This window comes from Serinus canaria, chromosome 9 (assembly GCF_022539315.1).
Source record: "Serinus canaria isolate serCan28SL12 chromosome 9, serCan2020, whole genome shotgun sequence".
NCBI lineage: Eukaryota > Metazoa > Chordata > Aves > Passeriformes > Fringillidae > Serinus > Serinus canaria.
Window position 1 is genome coordinate 16,859,346 of NC_066323.1, and position 22,926 is coordinate 16,882,271.

A 22,926-nucleotide genomic window follows, 5' to 3' on the forward strand; every position below is an offset into this window, starting at 1 on the left:
GGCTACAGCGCGGGGCCCCGGCTTGGGCTGATGTCACCGCCGTAGCTGCCCGCCGCGCTGCCGGGGCTCGGCGCGCTGCCCGCCTCCTCCCCGGGAGCAGCACGGGCTCGGAGCATCCCCACGGCCGCCCGGGCGCGATGTCACGGCGCCGGGGAGCGCGGGGGGCGGCGGGCGCGGCCGGGGCTCGAAGGGCGGCCCGCGGGCATCGCGGCGGGAACGCGGCGGGGCCTGGCGGGCGCACGGCGCAGGCGCAGCGCGGGCCTATGCCGCCATGCCGACCGTCAGCGTGAAGCGGGAGCTGCTCTTCCAGGCGCTGGGCAGGAGCTACAGTGAGTGCCCGCCATCCCCGCCGTGCCGCCGGACGCGCCTGCCCAGCACCGCGCCCGCCCGCTGCCATCGCCGCGGCCCCTCCGCCGCTGCCCGCCCCGGCAGGGGGAGAACCCCTGTGCGCGCACGGTGCCGCTGGCCGCGCCCGCCGCGCCCCGCGTGTCCCGTGGCTGCACCGGGGCTCTCGGGGAAGCTCAGACCTCAGAGCGCCGGTGGCTGCCCTGCCGCCTGCTCCTCGCCTGCCCGCGGCACGCCAGGCACAGCCATGTGTCATCCCCGGCCCCTTCAGCCCATTGCTCCGACACGCACTGCTAGAGCCCAAAGCTCTCGGGAAAGTGCAGCCGCGCGTCTCCCCGTGGCGGTGTCTGCTTGGAGTTTCACTGTGTGTTTTAGGATCTGGTTAAAGGAAGAAGGAGAGAAGAGGGGGGAGCAGGCAAAGCCAGCGGTGAATAGCGAGGGTTTATTCAGTCCTTCCATCCTGGCTGACGAAGCAGATTTCAGAGCTGCTCGGCTGAAGGAGCATTCAGGACATGCAGTGGTTTCGACCAGACAGAAGCTGTGGCTCTACAGACAGCCCGGTGCATTGTCAGAACAGGGCATTGTCAGATCTGCGTTGTCCGAACAGGGCTGCGTTACTCACATGCTACAATGTAGTTGATGCAACCTCTGTGGAACAACCTGTCTGATCAGAATAGGAGCACTTGGCAGAAGCTGCCCAGTTATTCCCTTCTGATTTCATTAACTGTTCAAACCAGAGGTGCTCTGACAGGTCCAGCTGAGGAGCTGAGCTCCTAAGATCAGAAGCCCTCCCTTGTGACTGTCAGAATACCATGTCAGTAAATCAAATATGTACTAAAGAAGCTGCTACTCAGATGCAAATATAAGGGAAAATTTACCTTTTACCTTTTTTTTTTTTTCCAAAGTAGCATTTATCTTGTTTGAAAACATAAACACATGCACAAAAATTAGGTCCAAGGTCTGCTTATTAACCAAAATTCACCCTCTTCTTTCACAGCGGATGAAGAATTTGATGAGCTTTGCTTTGAGTTTGGTTTGGAGCTTGATGAAATTGTAAGTAATGTTTTTATTTGTTGCTTTTTGAGTAGATGTAGCATATTGACAGCATGCATTTTTGGTATGAGTTTGTATGGCATTTCCAGCATATCCCTTGTTACAGTGTTGTAATGGACTTTATTAACACAGCTGTTTTAAATCTGGGAAAAAACCCTCAGACTTATAAAAGTTACTGCCTTGGAAGCAAGAGCCTCCAAGGTGGCATATTGCAATACTTCCTGGAAGTCAGCTCTCTGTGCCTCTTGATCTTCAGTCTCAGGCACCATTTTATTTAGCAGCAGAAATATGGCCACAGAGCATGTACTGAACATATTTTACAAGATAACTAATTTATATTTAACATTTTAATTTAGGTTCTGTACTTGTGGAGATTTGCTAGCCCTGATTACCCTATCCATGCAAATCTTGTTCAAGTAGACCTGTTTTGGTTTTGCAATTTAATTTTAATTTATTGGCTTTTTAATGACGTTTATCAAAAGACATCTGAACATCATATGTTATGCTTTATTTCAGAATAAATTTAATAATGACAAGTTATTTGCCAATCTATTGCCAAAAACAAGGTCTCAGATCTCTACTGGAATCTGACAGCCTGGAGGTTCTTGCTTCTATAATATTTTTTCTTGAAATTAAAATTTTAATACTGAATTTTTCTTTTGGCACACTGCTTTACAGTTTCTGAATTTGAGGTTTTATGTCATGTCTTGTATTTGGTGTGTCCATTTGCTGTATAAATGCAAATTACAGTGTTAAACTTCTAATTAATACAGTTCTTTCTATCATATCACTACCATACTGTTATCAATGTTAAATATATCTGGTTAAAACCACATTTTTGCTTGATTTCAGACATCTGAGAAGGACATTATAAGTAAAGAAAAGGGTGAAGAAAAGGCCAAGGGTGCATCTGATGTTGTTCTCTATAAAATTGATGTTCCTGCCAACCGCTATGATCTGCTTTGCCTGGAAGGGTTGGTCCGAGGACTGCAGGTCTTTAAGGAAAGGTAAGGCAGAGTTGTGAGATCTCTGTGTGGTTTTTTTATTTGTTGAAATATGGGTCATTTCTGCTCAGTAAACAGAACTTCCTACTTGCTTGCATTTGGAGTATGATTTTATGTGTAGATGAAATTGATCAGGTGTTCCTCTGGAGAGGATCTATTGCATAAGCATAACTTAAAAAGACCAGACTACAATGTTATTGGGTTTTCTATCTGTTCCAAAAAGTTTTCAATTGCTGTTCCATTTGAGACTTATCCTCTGTAAAGAACTCCTGCAGAGAAACTTCCTTGTGATTCTTTCTAATAAATACCAAAACAAATAATTTATTTCCCTTTTCTTCAATGACTTTATCTTGCTGAATTCTTCCTTTCTAGTTCAGTAATCTGTTGACCATCCCATACAAAACAAGTTCTGCACAGTTAGCTAATTACATGCCAAGAAATGTTACCAAGAAAGTTTTCTACATGTAATTCCTGCTACATTTCTGCTACAGACTTACTTCTGCTTTTGTTTTAGGATAAATCTCCCTAGATATGAAAAGATAATACCAGCTGAGGGTGAAGGTCAGAGGCTGATTATCACTGAACAGGTAAAAGTGTTTACTGCACCTTTGTAAATGCATTGAGAGTTGCTGAAGCAGCAAGATCCCTATCAGTACAATTTTGTAAGAGCAGTGAGACTGGAAATCTTACTTGCAGAACAAAAGCTAAAGACATTTAAATATCTCTACTAGTTATGATCTATTCTTAGGAATGAGGAGTGGGAGGAACAATTGACAAATTGGTGTGGGTGAACCTAGCAGCAGGTCAGATCAAAGTTTCAGATGCAGCTGAAATCAAATCTCCTGAAGAGCTGCTGTTGTGAATTGCAGACTGCCCAGATCCGGCCTCACGCTGTGGCTGCCGTCCTGCGAAACATAACTTTCACCAAGGACCGCTATGACAGTTTCATCGACCTCCAAGAGAAACTACACCAGAATATTTGCAGGTTAGTGCTTGAATTTAAAGTAGTGTCTGTGTGTATGATTTTATCACATTAAAACTGCACATCCCTATTGCAGAGAGATGTTAAGGATATGCCAAGGAAAATCTTCTATAGGAGCTCTCTTGATCCTTCTCGTTTCCTTGCCTGTTCTTGTCTGCTGCCAATACTGTTCAACATAAATAGCTGTTACAGTTCATTCAGCAGTTGAGACAGAAGTGTTTAGCAACATTCCCGTTGGATTTGCCTTGACAGTTGTGTTGCTATTCATAATAATAATTATTAAAATGTTATTCATCAAATAATTTTTTGGCTTCTCAAAATTATCCTCCTGCTTTTTCAGTAAGCTCTGCTAATGCATAGAAGAGCATCATACTCTAAGAAACTCCCAAGTATTACTAGTAAAAATACTATTTTGCCTTCTTTATTTCTAGGAAAAGAGCATTAGTAGCAATAGGTACCCATGACTTGGACACCATCACTGGTCCATTTACTTACACAGCCAAAGCACCTTCTGAAATTAAATTTAAGCCCTTGAATCAATCCCAGGAGTACACAGCCTCACAAATTATGGATCTGTATAGGGTAAGTAGAATTTTTCAGACTCATTGCACTAAACGAGTGGATAAATTTCCAAGGCTAAATATCTCTCATATCCTCGTTATTAGAAGTTGTTCTTACAGATAAAACACAGTTGTCTTCTGTAGCTTAACAGCCGTTGAACATCCCATATTTTGCTTGTCATTTTGGAAAACACACTCTGGCCCTGGAGACAAACCCTCAAGTGTCTCTGACTAAAGAGTAAGAGAGCTCAGAATCAAGAGAGACTAAAAGGGAATTAGATTTTTGGTGGAGCACATACTTATGTCATTAGAACAAATGTAAATTTTAAATCAAATTTAGGTATGTGTCAGTATCCAGCAATTTATAACTAAAAGTATTACAGTGCTTATTTTTATCACTTTTAAGAAGAGTTCCTATAGACTAAGGATATTTGGCAGTGTTTCTGTGCTGTGGTGAACAAGGGTATCATTTGAACAGAATGGCCTACACATGTTTGAGAGAATCCTTAAATAATCTTCAGCACTTCTGAAGAAAACCAAAAATCCAGTTCTGTAATTTCAGACTTTTCTTGCTGCTGGGAGCAAACACTCTGTGCTAGTAAAGTACCTAACTCTAACCCAATCCTTCCCACCTTCAAAATTCCCCTCAATCACTCACCAAAGGATTGTGGCTCTGTGTAAGTTCACCTGTGAGCAGAAGTGGAATTCAGTTTGTGCTTTGTTTCTCCAGACTGACAGCCACCTTCGGCACTATCTGCACCTGATTGAAAACAAGCCACGGTACCCTGTCATTTATGACAGCAATGGGCTTGTTCTGTCCATGCCACCAATCATCAATGGTAAGATTAATTTGTGACTGCTGTGTACTCTTACTGCTGTTTTGTGTGTGAATTACTGCATGACAGAAATGCTGATGTGTCACAGGGATTATTATGTTTTCCTAAAATTGTTTGACTTACAATTTCATGTCTTATTTACTTCTCTCAATTTAAAGATAGTCAGGCTTTTTGCTCCCTCCCTAACCTTCTAGTGTTCGTTTTTCTCATGTTCATCAGAAGGGTGTAAAAATCCTACTGCAATCCTCTGCATTGAGATTCTCATACTCTGCCCCAACTCAGTAAAGTTCCTTGTGACAGGAACTTTTGTTTAAAAAGCATTATGTTTAGCTAAAAGAAGCCAGCAAGAAGTTATTTTGTAAACTGGTAACTGCAACTTTGTGCTCTATTTTATGAGGTCACAGCAGGGAACTTACCAGCAATGGGAACTAGTTGTTTATAGATACTGTTGCTATCACCCTAGTGATTTCAGAAGACTTTAATTGCTTTCAAAGAATAAATTGGTGTAGACTTTTGGGGCATTGTTTCTAAATAGGGGTTTCCTCTAAGTGCAAAAGAAACCATGGATGATTTTTGAGAACCAGGTTTACTGAATCCATTTAATGGCTTGTCAAGAATTACTCCTTAAAGACAGATTATTCAGTATACCTATATACTGAAATATAGGTGAGGAATTGATAAATTTCCCTGCACTGACCAATAAATCTGCAGTGATAATCTCTTTGAATGTATGCTTCCTAATAGCCCCTACCCAGCTAACCCAAATCTTCTTAAAAGGCAGCTCAAACTCTCTGGCAGGGAGTGGTAACAGTAACTGTTCTGAATTGAATTTGCTGTCAACCACTGTGCCTGATCCTCCTTTGTTAGGCTCATTCCCACCTGGGGGTGTTCCATGTAAGAGCACTGCATATTGTTTATATTGTATCAATTAAAAAGGTTGAGCTAAATTTAACACCTGCCTCTGCTTTAGAGAATAGTATCTAAGGGAGGTTTTCAAGTCAGAGGTGCTTTTTAAACAGATGATGCAATGTAAACATCTGTATTGGTTGTTTGGATTATCTACAAGCACTGAAGTGAGGGCTTGTGTTTGCTTTGAAGTGAGTCCAGAGATGCTGACTACATTCCATCTGCAAAAAGATACAGCACAGCTGTAAGGGAGTACAAGATCCCTCAGTCCTCAGATCTCTGCTGCACCTAACTTCCAGTCTGGCTGTGACCTCATTTCTCAGATAGGAAACTAAACCAGAGAAGCTATATCAGGGTCAAACAAAGGGAGCAGGAATTCCAATGTATAGCCTAATAATGCTTTCTTTGGCTCTGGTGCAGCTGCACTAATGAATGGTGCAAGGAAAGGCAAGAAGGACAAAGAGGCTGGGTTTGACATGATCCCACATGGTTTTAGGACTGTGTGTTCCCATTCCTGCATGGTTCTGAGCCATGGAATTCACTCCAGGTGTGCACTGCTCATCTGTACCTTACAGGCAGAATGAGATCTCTACAGCTGCTCCAGATTGCTTGTGCCTTACTAACAGACCCCACTTTTATGGGGAACCATCTAGGGGGCCTTCACATCCAGTTTGCAAAAGAGACATTTCTGGTGCTTCTTCCAGACAAGAAAATTTTTGAGTGCAACAGGGATGTTCTTCAGTGCACACATCATAATTCCCAGTACACACAAAGCAAATTCATGCCTAGAAGGGACCCATACTAGGAACCAAATCACCACTGTAGAGCAACCTATAGGGTATCAGCAGACAGTGTCAGGAGACCACAGAATGACTATTGATAGCCATTAGTCTAAATCACTTTTTAAAACCCATTTGTTCCTGCCCAAGGAAATGACATACATCACACACGTGATGTGGATGTGGGACTAATCTCAGGGAAGATGGGATGCTGTGGCAGTGCAGAGCCCTTTGCTAACAGCAGATGGCCACTGATCTGTTAGCTGGCTTTTCCAGCTGGCTGCCAGGATACCTGAAGATCTCTGTGTCTTGCAGTGTAAAGCATAACCCAGTCAGTGTGTCTGATCTGCCTTTTACTTTTCTTTGACTGATAAATTCAAATATAAAAAGAGCTGCTATTCTGCCAACAACTGTGAATGTTGGTGCAGTAGATAGTGGCTTTTTTAAGCTGTGGAAAATGACAGTGATCTTTCTGACACAAATCAGTATCAGTGCTGTTGCAATCAAACTAATATTTCTTAACATGTTTTTGTTTTCACATGTTTTAGGAGATCATTCAAAAATAACGCTAAATACCAGAAATGTGTTTATTGAATGTACAGGCACAGATATTACAAAGGTAAATTAATCTTTTCTGCTTTTGATATGCTTTAATATAATTGTTTTCCTGTTGGATAATAGAGCTCCAATACAAGGACCTACAACCTGTGTGGAGCCAACCTTCCACTGCAAAAGTTGTAGGACTGTGGAATTCCCTGGAAACAGTTTCAGGCTTGCTCTATAGATAGCATTGTGTTTTCACTGAATTTTGATTTTACTGTATCTTTATGTTGACACTAAGTGTTCAGCTTGTATGAGAAAATAATTCAAGTAAATTAGAAACTGTTCTTTTTGAGCACTTTTTCTAAATCTGAAACACTTAGAAAAGAGTAAAATTTTACTAAGACTTCCTGTTTTGGCAGAATACCATTTGTAAAGATTCATTTTGTCTCCTACTGAAAATCTGGGCTGAGGGAAGAAAGACAAGGATTTTTCTACTTAGTTATCTTTATCAAGCAGGGTTGTCATGCAAGTAATTGCCAAATTCAAGTCTTTCCATTTGCAAATTCTGTAACTCAAAGCTGCAGCATGAAAGCCAAGGAGCTTTAATTGCCTGTTCTTGAATATAGGTTGTGCATTCATTGATAATTTCCTAAAGTGTGTAACTTCATGCTTAAGAGCAAAACTGCTTTTAACTTACTCTACTACAAAATGGTATGTTAACAACACAAATAAATTTGCATGTTGGGGAGTGGCTTCTAAGCAAACTAATAAATAACCACTTCTTGCTACTGCTTGTCTTGATAATAAAAATAAATATAATGTTGTTCTTTTATGTGAAGGAAATTACACTGTCAGGCATCAAAAAAACCCCTTTGTGGATTGAGAAGTTCATCTGAATCTCATAATTACATTTCATTATGCTAATCTCTTAAAATATTAACTGTAAAACAAAAAGATTTGCAAAGAAGGTTATTTGATAATGTATTGTTAAACAATGCAGTCCTTCAGCCTCTCCGTTCTCACTTGAACTTCAGTAAAATTACTAATTAGACAGGTTAGGAAGACCCAGTTCCAAATGGTAATAAAAACCCTGTGTTTCTAAAGAGCAGAATTTAGTAAAGATACACAAAGGCTTCAGAACCTTGAAAACCAGATTTTCAAGCTTTTCCAGAAATGTCTGCATCAGAAGGAAAACTTTTTTAAAATTCAGTCTAATATTCTAGACTGCTGGGAAATTAAAATAGAGTGAAGAAGGTGCATGATGAGATATTTTCCCTGTTTCTTTTTAAGATATTTTGTCTACTTCAAGAAATTTCAATGTGATTATTATGTTTGTTTTGTAGGCAAAAATTGTTCTTGATATTATAGTCACGATGTTCAGTGAATATTGTGAGAAGCCATTCACGTGAGTATAAATCTTCAGGGCCACATATATGTAAATCTCCACATTTGGGCCATGTGTTAAAACCAGTTTCACTTATATTTTTCTGTCTCTCTCAGTGTTGAAGCAGTAGAAGTGGTTTATCCCAATGGGAAGACCCACATCTATCCGGTAAGCACAGCATTAGGATATCTCTGTGTCCTTAGGGAGAGAGATTGATTTACACAAAGTCTGGTAACAGTGATGTTGTTTTCAATGCTGCATGGCAGCACCTGCTGGTTCTGAGGTGTAGTGTAAAAATCCAGCTTAGCACTTTCTCTGTTAGTGAGTCAGAACCTCCTCTAACCCCACAAAAAAACAATTCTAGCTCCAGCTTCTCCTTGTCAAGGAAAGTAATTCTGAAGCTCCATTGAATTATGATGAGGTTAAAAATACACTATTGTGGTTTAGAGTGCCTGTGATAGGAACCTTTTCAGGAACAAGTAAAGATTGCAATCAAAGGTCATCATCTGTGTCTAAAGCTTTTAAAACCTACGTGTTCCAAATCAGGAAAAATGGATGCAGGAAGAGGTCCTTCAGCCTTAAGCCTATGGACAACTGAAATCAGCCTCAGCATAATGTACTTATCAGATCTGGAAGCTTAAATGCCCTTCAGTTAAATTAACCTTGTAACACTGCTTTTTTCAGTCTCTCACTTTACAAACACCAACTATGTAAAGGTCTAAAAGGCAGAATGTTGACTTCAAGTTCAGTTCAGAGCCCCAGACAGATCTGTTCTCAGTAATGGAGTCTTACATTTTTATTTTCTTAATAAGTATAAAGAAAGCAATTCCTCCTGTTTCCTGAAAATAACTGAAGACAGAGTTGAACTCTGGTTATGAACTGTGAACTCTGAATTGAGATCATGAAATCAGATAGACCAAGGGAGTACAAACTGTTTAGAGGGAAAGAAACTTATTTTTGCTGAGAGGTTTTCTAGTGTCATTTTATCACAATGTCAGTTTTAATCACCACAGGAAAGATGTAGAATCCTGAAAAGAAATCTAGCAAAATAGAAATCTCTGCAGCAACCAAAGCAGCTTCCCTAGATAAGATAGAGGGAAAAAAAACCCAATATTCAGATGCTGTATTTGTATATCAAGAAGTTTAGAAACACACAAAATACATAAATACATATAAAATATCTTCCTTAAATACATTGCACACTTGCTAAGTAAAATACTGGTAGGTATTTGTGTGCCAATAAGGAAATAGAAAGTTTTCCTTCCTTTTCCACTTAAAAGTCATTTGATCTGTACAAGACCATGGGATCTCATGCATGACCATTCTGTGCTTTAGGGCTTTGACTTAGGATGAACTCACCAGAACCTCACCAGAAACTTTCAGGGACTCTGTTACTTGCATATATCAGAAATTATTGGAAGTTTCAATAATGGGGATTTCATGCTGCATTCACCTTTCCAGCTTAACCAAGAACAGCTTTTGCATCGCATACTAGAGTATATTTTCAACAATTCTGTTCACTTTAGAATGCTAAATATAGTCTAATATTCCACATTTGTCTTCTGTGGGTGTCATTTTAGTATGGCAGTTAGAAGCTAGATTACTGATATTGAATCCTCTTAGGTAGAAATGGCAGGAGCTATATGTGCTTAAAATCGTTGTCTCTCTTTTTAGGAGCTGGCTTATCGAACAGAGAAGGTGAAACCTGAATACATTAACAAGAAAGTAGGAATCAGGTGTGTTACTTCAAATTAAAACATAGTTTTTATTAACCATGGTACTAGAAGACATTGAAACATTGCATTGTTTTAAAAATGTTTAGACTTTGTAATTTTTTTAATTTATCAAAAATTCAGGAGTTATCTTGGGTAATTAGATTGACTCTGTAACAGAGTTCCCTGCTTTCAGAGAAAGTGAATGATTCTTTATGGCTTCCCACGACTGTTATGAAGTGAAGGAAAATGACCATCTCACGAGTGAAAATCTGAGCTGGTTCTGTTTGAATGCTAAGTCTGTGTACAGTCCATAAAGCACTTACAGATTTTTCAGGATATGAGGCAATGCAGAAAAAACACTGATTACTTTACAAAACCAGTCAATACATTGCAAAATCCATAAATTACCACTCTCTTGTTTTGTTTCAGTGAAACTCCATCAAGCCTGGCAAAGCTGCTGACTAGGATGTGTTTGAAGTCACACGTCACAGGGAATGGGAACCATCTAGAGGTTGAAATCCCTCCTACCAGAGCAGACATTATCCATGCCTGTGATATCGTAGAAGATGCAGCAATAGCTTATGGTTATAACAACATTCAGATGGTGATTCCGAAAACGTACACCATAGCTAATCAAGTAAGATTGCCCCTTCAAATGAATGCTCTGTTGTCAGTAAATGACTGCTGCATGCCAGAAGGGCTTTGGGGAAAACAGAACCTAGGAATTAAATATTTTGACATGCTTTGCCTTGAGAAGTATTTACCATGGATGGGATACAAAACAGATGCCCTGCTGATTTGAATAATTCTAAGACCAGTGGTTGGTTGCTGGTACTTGAAAAAAGACAGGGTTTAAGTAGGGAACCCGTATTAAATCTCTAATTGGGAGATTCTTTTCCTCAGGCAAGCCTAAAGGCAGCTGGCTAATGCTTTCAAAAATTTTAAGCACACAAGCATAGTCCCTCCCAAGTGAATTCACCATCATGTAACATGCAGAATCACCTCGGGAAAGAATAGCAAAATGCTTTTAGATGGAAGCTGAAAACTGTTTTGTTTCATTTTAGCTCCCCCTCAATAAGCTCGCAGAACTTCTGAGGCTGGACTTGGCAGCTGCAGGATTCACTGAAGCACTCACTTTTGCCCTGGTACATTACATTGATTTCATATCTTTCTTACTTGCATGTTGGAACAGTGATGCAATCAAAACTGCAGAGGGTGGTCTGAGGATATCTTATTGTATAAATGTATCAGTATCATCCAGTACTGTTTTGGCAGCTGCTTGTTTACTAGGGCTTTGGAATCACAGTATAATATTTGGTGAGTTTGTAGGTCAGAGAAATTAAATGAGTCACTGTTAATGTGGTATGCAGTTCTAAGTACAGAGAGGGAAATAGCTGCTGAAGGACTGGTTTTAGTTTAACTTGATAGGATGAAATTGTAAGACAGCAAATCTCTCTCAAGACTTTGGTCACCAGATGTGAAATTCATCATAATTCAATAATCTGGAAATACAACATGAAAATATAGTACTTTCTGGTGGGTATTCCTACAGTGTATTGAGATTTACCTGTTTCTATATTTTTCTTTAGTATTGTCACTTGCCCAGGATTCCTTTGCATTCAGTCTGCAAAGAGCTTATTTTAAGAACACCCATAAAAAAGTTACAATGCACAGACACTAGGGGGACATCCTTTGTAAATTTCACCACAGGTAGGGTTTTGAATCTAGATAATAGATACATGGTACATTGATAACAAATATAGATTAAAAATATAGCATTGTTATCACTGGTGTTAGGTATTCTTTGTTACAGCCATGCCATTAGTCTTTGACCAAGAATTAGGACTCTGCAGCAGCAAGTGCCACTCTGGTACTAACTGATGCCATAATTTGTACTGTGGAAATTATACAGCAGGATCATTGTGCTAAAACAGAATGTACAGTAGGAAACAACATCTTTGTCATGGCCACTTGCTCATACCCTGGATCAGAGAACCTGATCTGCTATTAAAAACAAAGAAGTTAAATATGCTCCTATGCCCTCCAAATATATATGGTAACTGTCCCTAGCTGGAGACTGCCATAAGCAGCTATTGAAAATATACTAAATATTTAAAAAAATCCTTTCTGTTGCAAGATCAAAGCCTTTTCCTAAATGTCCAGTTTGTGCACATTTTAGCATAGGGGGAGCTACCATCACATATTCTGTTAAAATCTCTGTGGAACTTTTCAACTTCTTCCTGAATGTAAAACTTACTAGATGGCCAGAGGTATAAATCCTTGAAAGTACACAACCTCTTAAGAGAGAGTGATCTGCTCACAGATTATTTTTTACTAATTTACTCAAGTATTTTAAGATGCAGCATTTCAGGCTCCTAAAAGACTTCTGGTAGTTGAAAGGTTCAGGTTTTGCAACCAGATTTGCTAATTTGGATGGACTGAATAAAATTTTAACGCCTTCAGAGATTTTACAGAGCTTGAAAAGCAAAATTTGGTCTTGTTCTGAAAAATATATCCCAGTTTTAATATTTGGATATTAACTCATTTAGGTAGCCAGGACAATAAGTAGTATTGTGCTGCAGTGCTAATATCTGACAGAGGTATTCAGGCCTGTGGTTACTACCATGTTGAGGAAACAGTACATATAGTCAAGCTTTTAAAGTTTTTCTTTATTCATTAATATTATTATCCAAAATTAATATTTCCTAATTCATTATTCATTTTTGAGTGCTGCACTCTTGCTTGATTCTTTTAACACATAGTTCATTTTTTTCAGCACCAAAAAGGTAATATGTCTGGAATATTTAATACATTACATTGCTACAACTGAGAACCTTTATGAACTGCAACAGCAGAATTTTGAAGGTCATGCAGTGTGTCATGGTATCACATTTCCTATTTGTATTTCTGCTGTGGCAGGATGAAACTCACAGTCTGCTGTGTCCCCAGGACTTTATTAAGTGAGGCTTATGACTTTGATACAATTTATGCTACAACATTCTGTACCCCAATCTTATCTGACAAACACTGCTTATGTATTTGTGCACTCAATCTGTTTCTTGGGTAGAGCCTCAAATTACACTTGTACACAATGTTGCCTTCTGTGAGGAGCTCCAGTTTAGGCAGAATCCATGTAGTTAAATCACAGGTAACATGCTGAAGTTTAGATAGACATCTGAAAACTGTTTAACACAGTTCTCTCCTCCTAAGTTCAGCATTCCTTGTTTTATTTGGGATTTTTAATAAATGATTATTCAATAATCCACTTTTTCAGATGGTATCATCTGCTCATTTTTCTCACAGTTGGTCTATCAACACACTTTGTGAGTGCTGCCAGTGCAAAGGGAACACTTCTGGGAGACTGCAGTACACAAGCAAATCCTCAATTACATGCCTAGTCTGCTACTGGTTTCTTTATTACTCTAATAAAGCTACAAATTCTGGAAATCTGAAGTGTGGATCTTAGAAGTAGCATGTATTGCAGTATGTGACAGACATTGGCTGAGCCTGATAAAGTGAAAGCATATTGTTTTACTGACCAGCTTCAAAATACACCTTTAGAATACAGGCTTTGAAAACACTTCAACCCCAAAAATTGAACAAACTACAAGAATCTTGCACAGCTCTGAAAACTGAAGGCTGGGCCATACGAGCTGTTTTTCATAGACAGTACTGTACTGTGTGTAAGTGTTCCTGAAGGGATTGTTTTACTTTGTGTGAAAGGACAGATACCAGTTCCTCTACAAGTGCTATTTTCAGAATAAAATACTTCACCCACTCCAAGTCAGGCTGCAGAATCTGAGTCTGTTTTTAAAATAAATGACAACAATGCATGACAGAAGCCTAAATAAACACTTGCCTTTTTTTTAATGCAGCTTAATATTATTTAGCAATTAACATTTATAAATAAACCAGTTTGCCTACTTAGTCTTAAGACTAGGGCTTAATTTGTATTATGAGTATTTTGTGTGAGAGGCCATATTATGGGGCAGTGCTACAATTCTCTTGTTCATTCTCGAGATCAGATTTCATCATTGGCTTATTGTCTATTTTAACCACTTGACCTTGAAATGTTTTTGTCTCATTTTCAGTGTTCTCAAGAAGATATTGCAGATAAACTTCGCATGGACATCTCTGCAACAAACGCTGTGCGCATAGCAAACCCCAAAACAGCAGAATTTCAGGTGACATCATTTACACTCTGAAAGCAATATTTTCATGGGGTCTATGTTTAAAGAGGAGAGAAAGAAACCTACAGGAAATAAAATCTATAAACTACAAGCTGCATTAAAGAGCTTGTGTATATTTATGTGCTGGACGTGTCATCTTCTGTTACTGCTCTGAGAAATCTCTCTTCCAGTGTGAAGAAGAGTGTGAAATACTATCAGCTTTTCAAGAAAGCAAAGTACCATGCCCTGTGTGGCAGAATGTGGCAAAACTGAGCAGTCTTATTCAGAAAAATCCCAGATGGTTTATCAACTCCCTTATCTAGAAAACCTGTTCAGCATAGAAGGAACTATTAGACTTGGCAATCTCTAAACATCCTGAGCTTTGGGTAGGAAACATTTGGGTTGGTTTTTTTTTAAATATTGATCATTAATACTCTTGGTTTGATTTTTTTTTAAATTCTGTGATGCTCTTGAAGTATTTTAATACTTCTTTCTAGATCATTTGATTTTAGCTAGAGCAAACTTAGAATTTGCCTTTTGTATAAGTGAGAGTAAATGTATGGGAATATTTTCACTTTCTGTATTTCTTTCTATGCTGCACTGCAACTCAGCCACCTGTGAAATGGTACCAGTTCTTAAGCTCACATGTAAACTCTTTGAGAAAATGCAATATATACCATATGGAGAGAACACTTCCATGTTTAAAAATTCTAAATCAAAGTTGCTTAAACATAAGAGATAAGTGCAGTATTTGCACTTGACTACTTTTAAATTCTTGTTATGAATGGGCAAAACAAAAAAAAAAAGAAAACTAGATATTTTGGAAGGTATTTGACTTGCAGCATCTCTGTTTGTCCTGCAGGTGGCACGCACAACCCTCCTTCCTGGGCTGCTGAAAACGATTGCTGCCAACAGAAAGATGCCCTTGCCTCTCAAACTCTTTGAGATTTCTGACATTGTAGTAAAAGATCCTAATACAGGTAAGAAGAGAAGGTTCCTCAGAATCTTTGATAATGGAAATACATTTGCATACCAAATGGTAATAGGAAAGGAAATCTGTATTTCCTTTAAAACAGGCATTTCCATAATAATAGTAATTCCATACTACATTTGTATTAATGTGCACAACACAAGATTTAAGAGCTTGGTTTACAGGCTGGGCTTTAGAGTGGCTGGAAACATTGTTCATTTTAAATGCTCTCTCAAAAGTACAAGGAGATACACTGCAAGTGCTTTTAGGCATCTAAATATTCCTTAAAATCTGTCACAGATACTGAAAAACTGCAAGCATAAACACAAGACTGAAAAATAATCTGCTCTAAATTGCTTGTGTTGATGTGCCTGTTTTTCTTGCTCTTAATCTAGTGCTCTTTCATATTCTTACCAGGAATGTAATTGATATTCTTATCAGGGATGTGTCTCATGAGAGAACCTGCTGGTAGTGTTTGCAAGTGGCACAAACCCTGGAAAGCAGAAATACCAAAGGCATGCTGCTGTTACAGTTCTGGAGCCTGCTTAGGCCACTGCAGTCTCAGTCATGTGCAGGGCTGTGCCAGCTGGAAAGCAGAATGTCTCAGGCCTGGGAAGAGCAGGTTTTATTTATAGGCAGATTCTATCCCAGAGAGCAGTTATTCAGAGGAAGATTTTGGGGTCAGTGTGTCTCAACATGAATCCCTTTCCCATCATCTTTAAACAGGATTGCTTGTATTTGTTCTCCCAAATTATTCTCTGAGAAGCTGATATCTGATATAAAGAATGAGATTGGTAGCAGAGATACAGGGCAGAGAATGGAAAAATGTGTAAAAAACTGTATCCATAAATTAAAAGCTGCACAGTATAAAATTTCCTCTCTCATTAATAAAAATATTGTCCTTATCTTTCCACTTCATCCAGCTATGCTAAGATAGCATGGCTGCCCTAACCATGTAGCCTAATTATTGTAAGTGAAACAGGCAAAGCAGCTGGTTCACTTTCCAAAAGTCTCAGTGAAATCCCTCCTGTGTTTTGGGGCCTCTTTACACTGATTTCACTGTATATGATCAAAATTTCAAATTACCTTTATCAGGAAAAGTACATCACAATAAAATGAACTGTAAAAATGGATTTTTAAATGTTAAAAATTTGCCTAAATTTTACTGATTCATGTCTTTCTCTACGGTACTTTGAGAGAAAAATTATGCCCAAGCTACAGCTTTTGGGAGGAATTGAATGAAGTTTTGCCTCAGTAATAAGGGTGACCTTACTTTAAATTCAGTGGTAGCAATGATTCTGTTGTGTCATTATCGCTTTTCAGATTTTACTGGTGGTGTTTAGAATATCTGAAATCTGCAAACCAAAGTTTTATATAAGGCCTAAACAAAATGGCAAGTAAATTGCTTTGGTGATGAATTTAATTGGTAGATTACTTTTTTTCCTTTTTGAAGGAAAAAAGAGCCTTGCCAAGCAAAACAAGGAGTTTTAGCAAACCATGTAGGCTCTTTTTTATTAAATGCAGACAGTTTGGTGGTGCAGCTAGTTCCTTGTTGGGCATGCAGTTAGCTAGAATGTAAAAAACGTGGGACAGATGGCAGAATAGCATCAGCATTCTTTAGAACCAAGAGTGGGGCTGCTTATCTTGGACTAAGGAGCACATTTACTCTGGCATTACAAAGTTTATGAATTAATTTGTTAATTTTATTTCAGGTTTGTCAAGTGCAGCTCTTGAAAGCTTTCGTTTATGTAGATGGCTGCTTAACAGTTTTGTAAAGAATGATTTTATGGTGTACTTAATTTTGATGAGAATCATTGCAACAGACAAAGACTTCTGAGACAGCAGCTTTGTGCTGTCTGCTCTTGGGCAGCCCTCTCATGGACTGAGCCCTTACAGACTGTGAACAGTATCTGAAATGGGTTTTAATCTCGTGTTTAGAATCACTACTGTCTTCCCCAAATTGACTTCCAAAATTAAACTTGCCTAATAAAAAGTTTGGAGGTGGGGGGGTGGTGGAGAAAGGCAAACATTGAAAATGTGGGGTTGTCCTCTCACATATGGAATGAGATTTCTTGCACAAGGCTTATGTCATCAGGCTGACTTAATTTAATTTTATTATTTCATGATTTTGGCATGCAGAATTCCCAATTAATAATTTCAAAAGTATGGGTCAAAAGAGTACTGACATTAACTGTATTTGAAATGGCATCTTACAGTGATCCATGTGTGAATGAACCAGCTTTTAAACACTCTGGGTTTTCATAAAGTACACAGAACTTGTGCTTACCAAGGTGAACTAAACATACTTCTCTTCAGACTCACCTGACAATGTTTTGATGTATTAAATTAGCAAAATGTGTGACAGATTTAATATAACTAAATGGAACCACGTCTGAGCAAAAGTGGTTTTTCTCAGGGCAGAAGGAAATGTGCTGATTTTGAATATATTGCACAGCATTTGTGTGGGTAATTTGTAGCACTAGGTAATCACTTCTGTAGGATGGGTACACTAGTTTTGGGTAAAAATCAGCACCTTTACCACCAGGCCTAAGAGAGAATACCCTTTTTCTCACCACAACAAAAGAAATTAATCCATTAGAAAATCATCTCTGACCAATGATCTTGGAGAATCTGGCAAGCTTATGGTAGCACACATTTGGCACAATTTACATCATCTGTGAATACAGCTGCTGCCACCTTTTGAAGCATATTTCCAACTGTCTGGAAGTGTTGGTTTTCTGCAGAAAATAGTTTGGAAGGCTAAAAAACAAGTTTGCACGAGCAGGTGTCCCTTTTCAGATCACCAGGTCATTTTTCTGAAGCAGCTCTAATTTTCAAGGGAACAGTGCACAACGTTGCTTTATCTTCCTCTGCACTCTTCTGGCTCACATATTCCTAAGCAGCTGCCCATCCTTTGGATTGTTTTTCAGCAGCATCCCCAGGAAGTGCTTTGAAGTCTCAGAAATATATACACACATATATATATTTAAGTATAATTTGGGTTGACATACTTGGCAAGCTCACTTGAAAAATAGAAATGTTTCATGGCATGACATGAGAGCTCTTAAGTGACTTATAAAGAACTGAAGCATTTCTAACATCTGCCAGCTTTTGCCTACAATTCCCAGTATCTTTTTTCCTTGCTATCACTTGTGGTGAATGAACTTCCTCTGTTGTGAAAGAGCTCTGTAAAGGAATAAGTTTTATAACACTTGAAAAAAAAAACAACCTTTCCTTTACCAAAGATTCCTAAAATTGAAGACATGAGGTATAAAAAATATTGTGTATGTTTATTTCTGAAGTTTAGTTAAGAACTCTGGTCTGAAGGCACCATTGACTATCTTAATCATAATGAAATTAAAATTCACACAGTTGTCACAAAATCTGCTACAATAATTACTCACAAAAAAAAAAAACCCAAAAAAACCAAAAAACCATTCTACTGAACTGCTAGTCCAAAGAACATGCTGTCTTAGGGAAGGAAAAATCATATTTTTCTATTCTGTTGCTCAGTAAAATATGAAAATAAATTGTTGACCATTTATGACTGCATTACTTGTTGGTATCTTAGTAGAGCTGGGAAACAAAGACACACATGACTCACAGAGAGAGCAGCCAGAGTGCTCAGACCCAAAACCAGACACTGCATTTATTGATATCTTCCCCCTGTAGCCTTTCCTTTCCTGTGTTGCCATTCTAACTTCAGTATTGGATTCTCCAGCATTATTTAACACTGCACATTATTCTAATGACAGGAAAAAAACATGGAGTGACAAATTGCAGACTTACTGCCACAGTAAGTTCAGCTTTCAGTGACTGATGAGAGAACTTGCAGCTGTGGTACTGAGTAGCTGCCCTAGAAGTTTTGAATGATTTCTGCCTCAAAAAGGCTGAGCTTTCATCTTGTGTTTAGGCTCTGCTTCTGTGTTTTAACCTATTTCTGGTCACTTGATAAATGTTTCCCTGTTTAGTTCCTGACAGACTTTTTGTCACTAAATGTTTAGTTGGAGCAAATAAACAAGATGTACATTTCATTTAATCTCTGATTTCTCCTGTGGTGGATTAATGCCCTGACTGTAACTCCAGCTAGAAGTGCTTGGCAGGGCAGAAGCAGGAGAGCTCCTGAAGTGGGTAATGCTGCCAGAGGGCTCCCCTGCTCTAGGGCCAGGAACAGCTCAGGGACTTCCCAGCATAGATGTGGTTCTTTGTAGTAGGAAGCAGTGGATTTATCAGCTATGGACTCCATCTGCCTCCTCAGAGCTGTGCAAACTCCTGGCACCCACAAAAATCTGTGGTGAAGATATTTCACTGCTTAACTGTATGCTGCTGGAAAAACCCATTCCTTTTCTTGTTTTTTTGAGCTTGGTTCCTGTTGACTTGGTCCAAATGCTGAAACCCATGATTAGTAAAGCCTGAAAAGCCCCACTAATCCCAGACAGTGTGCATTGCAGTGGGTTAGCCTCAAGGTACAAGTGTAACAACATGCTTCTATATACTCATTTTAAAAATTTTAAAAAAGGGGAACATATTTTGCTGAAATCAATAATGCCAGAAGGCATAAGGCAGGGGTTTGACTTAAGGAATTGTCCCAAGTGGGAGATACTTATGTCACTGTCTTGGGTTTGTGCAGTGCAGCACATTTTTCATCATCACTTGGTTGTAGGGATGTCCAAGATGATCCCAGGAAGCATCAGGTGTGATTTGGGAACCTCTGTGAATTAAGATCTTTTCACAGATCACCATGCTAACATTATTACACTCATTTCTGGTTGTGGGCTGGTTGTTTTGTGCTGGTAGTTGTTCTACAGCTGAGTTCTATAACTATTTAGCTTTCCTACCAGTATTACAAGCTTCTCCATGCCTGCTGGGTATTTGCATTTTGTCTTGTCTATTATAAATTTATTTAACCCTTAGCTTTACCCTTGGTACTTGCCATTGCAACCTTCTTTCCTGCTTAAGGCATAGGGTTCTTTAAATATTTCTTTACATGTCTGAGTGTGAGAGTCCAGTCGGTTAAAAAAATTCCATTATTTCCTCAGGCTACATGGCAGTCTGTCATAGGAGCCATTTTACATACTTATTTCTCCTTTCAGCCACAAATGCCTCACAGGACAGCAGAAGAAAAATGATACAAAAGACAAGGTTAGTTAGAAGTGTGATAAAGTTTCCCAGGTAACATAATTGCTTCCTTCTTCTGCAGATGTAGGGGCAAGAAACTACAGACATTTATGTGCTATTTATTACAACAAAAGCCCAGGCTTTGAGATCATCCATGGTTTGCTGGACAGAGTCATGCAGGTCCTAGAAGTACCACCAAATGAAGAGAATGGCTACACCATCAAGGCAGCTGAAGGTAAGGAAGAAAGAACTACAGCGTACAGCAGAGGTTGCTGTGGAACTTAAATGTTCCCCTACAATCTGAGGAGAATTTTTGGTTCTTCTCAGCAGTAGAGACTAAGGATTAATATCATTATATGTGCTGTCATACTGCAGCATGATGGAATGATAGTAAAAAGGCACTGTCTGCATTCACTGATTCTAGAATGGGATTGCTGTCTTTCTGTGAGCTGCCCTGAGTAGCTTAATGTAGTTTGTGAGTTCACAGCTTCTTAAGGGAATTTATAATACAGCATATGCCCTGAGCTTCATGGGCTGTTTATAATGATATAATCTGCTGATGGCAATAGGGTAAATAGGAATTCACTGAACTGATGAACATGCCAGACACCCACTGTATTCTCCTTGGCTAGCAGCCTGGAAAAGGCAACTTCTTACACTTTATCTTTTGGTTTCTAGCTTTATCTATAGGGGATTTTTTATAGGTACCTTTTATTTATACATTCATGTGAAGACATATGCCTTATATATCTTTGATTCAAAGAGCTGCTGTCTTAGGGACTGACCCTGCTGCTTAGATAGTTGTATAACAGCCCTCTTCCTTCTCCACACAGGGTGAGCTGCACATGAATTAAAAATAACATCCTTAAATGCAGAATCTCCTCTGTGTATGTGCCTGTACATGTAAGAGAGAAAGCAAACAGGCTGACCTGATTCCTTCATTGCAAGAATACAGGTTGATGGAAGAGAGCAGCACCAGCAACTCATCTATTCTGCTACCTAAAATAACAGTGTAGAAAATACAGACTAGAAAAGCACGGCTGCAGGGAGGGCAGCTGTGATTCTATTTACCTGTCATGCAGTGCTGTTCAGAGAGAGGAGACACTGACTCAAACTGACTCAGCTTGAAGAAGTGCCTCCATTCTGCACTTCCTGGAACAGTGGCACTGACACAGGGGCCCTGGCAGCCTGACCCAACTCTGCTGTTCATAGAACTTTAATGAAAGTTTGGTAGGTGTCTCCCTGTTCTGCAGTGTGCTGCCAAGAGGCCAAACAGAACATTTGAGCTAAGTGGTCTTCTGGCACTCCTGTGCACACTTGTGTCAGACATATTGATGCTTTTTTCCCTTGCTTTTTTTGAGAAAGTACTGTTTTGCTCAGTATTTTCAGGTAGACTCTCAGAGGACTTGTTAGAATATTGTTAACAGGATGCCCAGGTTGACCAGAAGAATGTTTAATACAATTATACTTCTGGTTCTAATTCTATCATGTAATAGGAAAGCCTGTTGTTTGGAAGGGGGGGTGTGGTAGTGGGGAGGTAGGAAGAGCCTTTGGGAGTTGGGTACTCAGCTGCCATTGAAGTCAAACTGAAATGTTCTATTCCTATTCCAAACTCTTCTGTAGCTGGTTTTTGAATAGACATACCAAGAGTTGACTTCAGTACTGAAAAATATTTGTAAGTGTTTTATAGTCTGTGTTGCAACATGACAGCTGATTTCAAGAAACTGGAAAAAGGCCTCAAAAATAATCCTAACACAGGAAAGAAGTTATTTCTAGAAATTAGTGCTGCTCAGTATCCCTGATGCTGTGAGATTTGCAATGCTCACTCAAAATCCCTGCATTCCCATGACATTACTCCACGACACATTTAGTGCAGAGGGTGGATTATGCCCTGTCATGTGCAATATATTACAAGCAGTTTGTGGCTTTTGTTTAAAAAAAAAAAAAAAGCAAGCATCTACTACTTTCTGTTTCACCAGTGATTCAGAAACTCTCCTGGGATGGCACATGGATTCCTTGCAGTTGTCTTGACATTGGAATTTAACCTTGCTATCAATGCAGATGGCTGATACTCTGGTGCCATAGCAAATGCAGTGTCACTGCACCAACTTAGCTTGAGACCTTCACTGCAGAGATGGTTGAAAGTCAGAGTAACTTGGAGAATTTTGTTTTGGTTTTTTAGTGGTTGGTTTGCTTATTTGTTTGTTATTTTTGGTTTTTTTAAAGTTGCTTCACAATTTGTCAATTAAGCATGTGTGAGGGAGATGCCAGCAGGTGATGGAGTAGGTAACTGCTCAGTGAAACAAAGATACCCTGTAGCATCTTAAAGAGACCTCAGGATACTGAAATAATTCATAAGGGCAGTGCCAGTTACTTCAGAGGTTTGAAATCAGGACATTACACACAGCAGATTTTTAGAGGCATCTGCCCCAAGCTGTTTTATTGCCTGTGCCAAATTACAAATTTGTACAGTGAGAAATGGATTTATCCTAGGGCTCTGATTTACAGAGATTTAGAGGCATTGTCTCTGTCCATAATCTTAAACAAAGCTTGAGAGCAGTA

At 39.2% G+C, this 22,926-nt stretch overlaps 1 protein-coding gene across 1 annotated transcript in view; it reads left to right on the forward strand.

Moving 5' to 3' along the window:
* Positions 1–221: 221 nt before the first annotated feature.
* The window catches only part of FARSB (phenylalanyl-tRNA synthetase subunit beta), a 35,314-nt gene continuing 12,609 nt past the window's right edge, over positions 222–22,926 (forward strand). The window contains exons 1-16 of the mRNA XM_030227208.2: positions 222–329; positions 1,343–1,398; positions 2,251–2,405; positions 2,917–2,989; positions 3,272–3,387; positions 3,816–3,966; positions 4,675–4,783; positions 7,014–7,084; positions 8,352–8,413; positions 8,509–8,560; positions 10,067–10,128; positions 10,537–10,744; positions 11,172–11,252; positions 14,199–14,291; positions 15,139–15,256; positions 20,447–20,599. Of these exons, the coding sequence (XP_030083068.1) occupies positions 272–329; positions 1,343–1,398; positions 2,251–2,405; positions 2,917–2,989; positions 3,272–3,387; positions 3,816–3,966; positions 4,675–4,783; positions 7,014–7,084; positions 8,352–8,413; positions 8,509–8,560; positions 10,067–10,128; positions 10,537–10,744; positions 11,172–11,252; positions 14,199–14,291; positions 15,139–15,256; positions 20,447–20,599 (1,618 nt within the window). The 5' untranslated portion in view covers positions 222–271. The remainder of the gene's footprint in view (positions 330–1,342; positions 1,399–2,250; positions 2,406–2,916; positions 2,990–3,271; positions 3,388–3,815; positions 3,967–4,674; positions 4,784–7,013; positions 7,085–8,351; positions 8,414–8,508; positions 8,561–10,066; positions 10,129–10,536; positions 10,745–11,171; positions 11,253–14,198; positions 14,292–15,138; positions 15,257–20,446; positions 20,600–22,926) is intronic.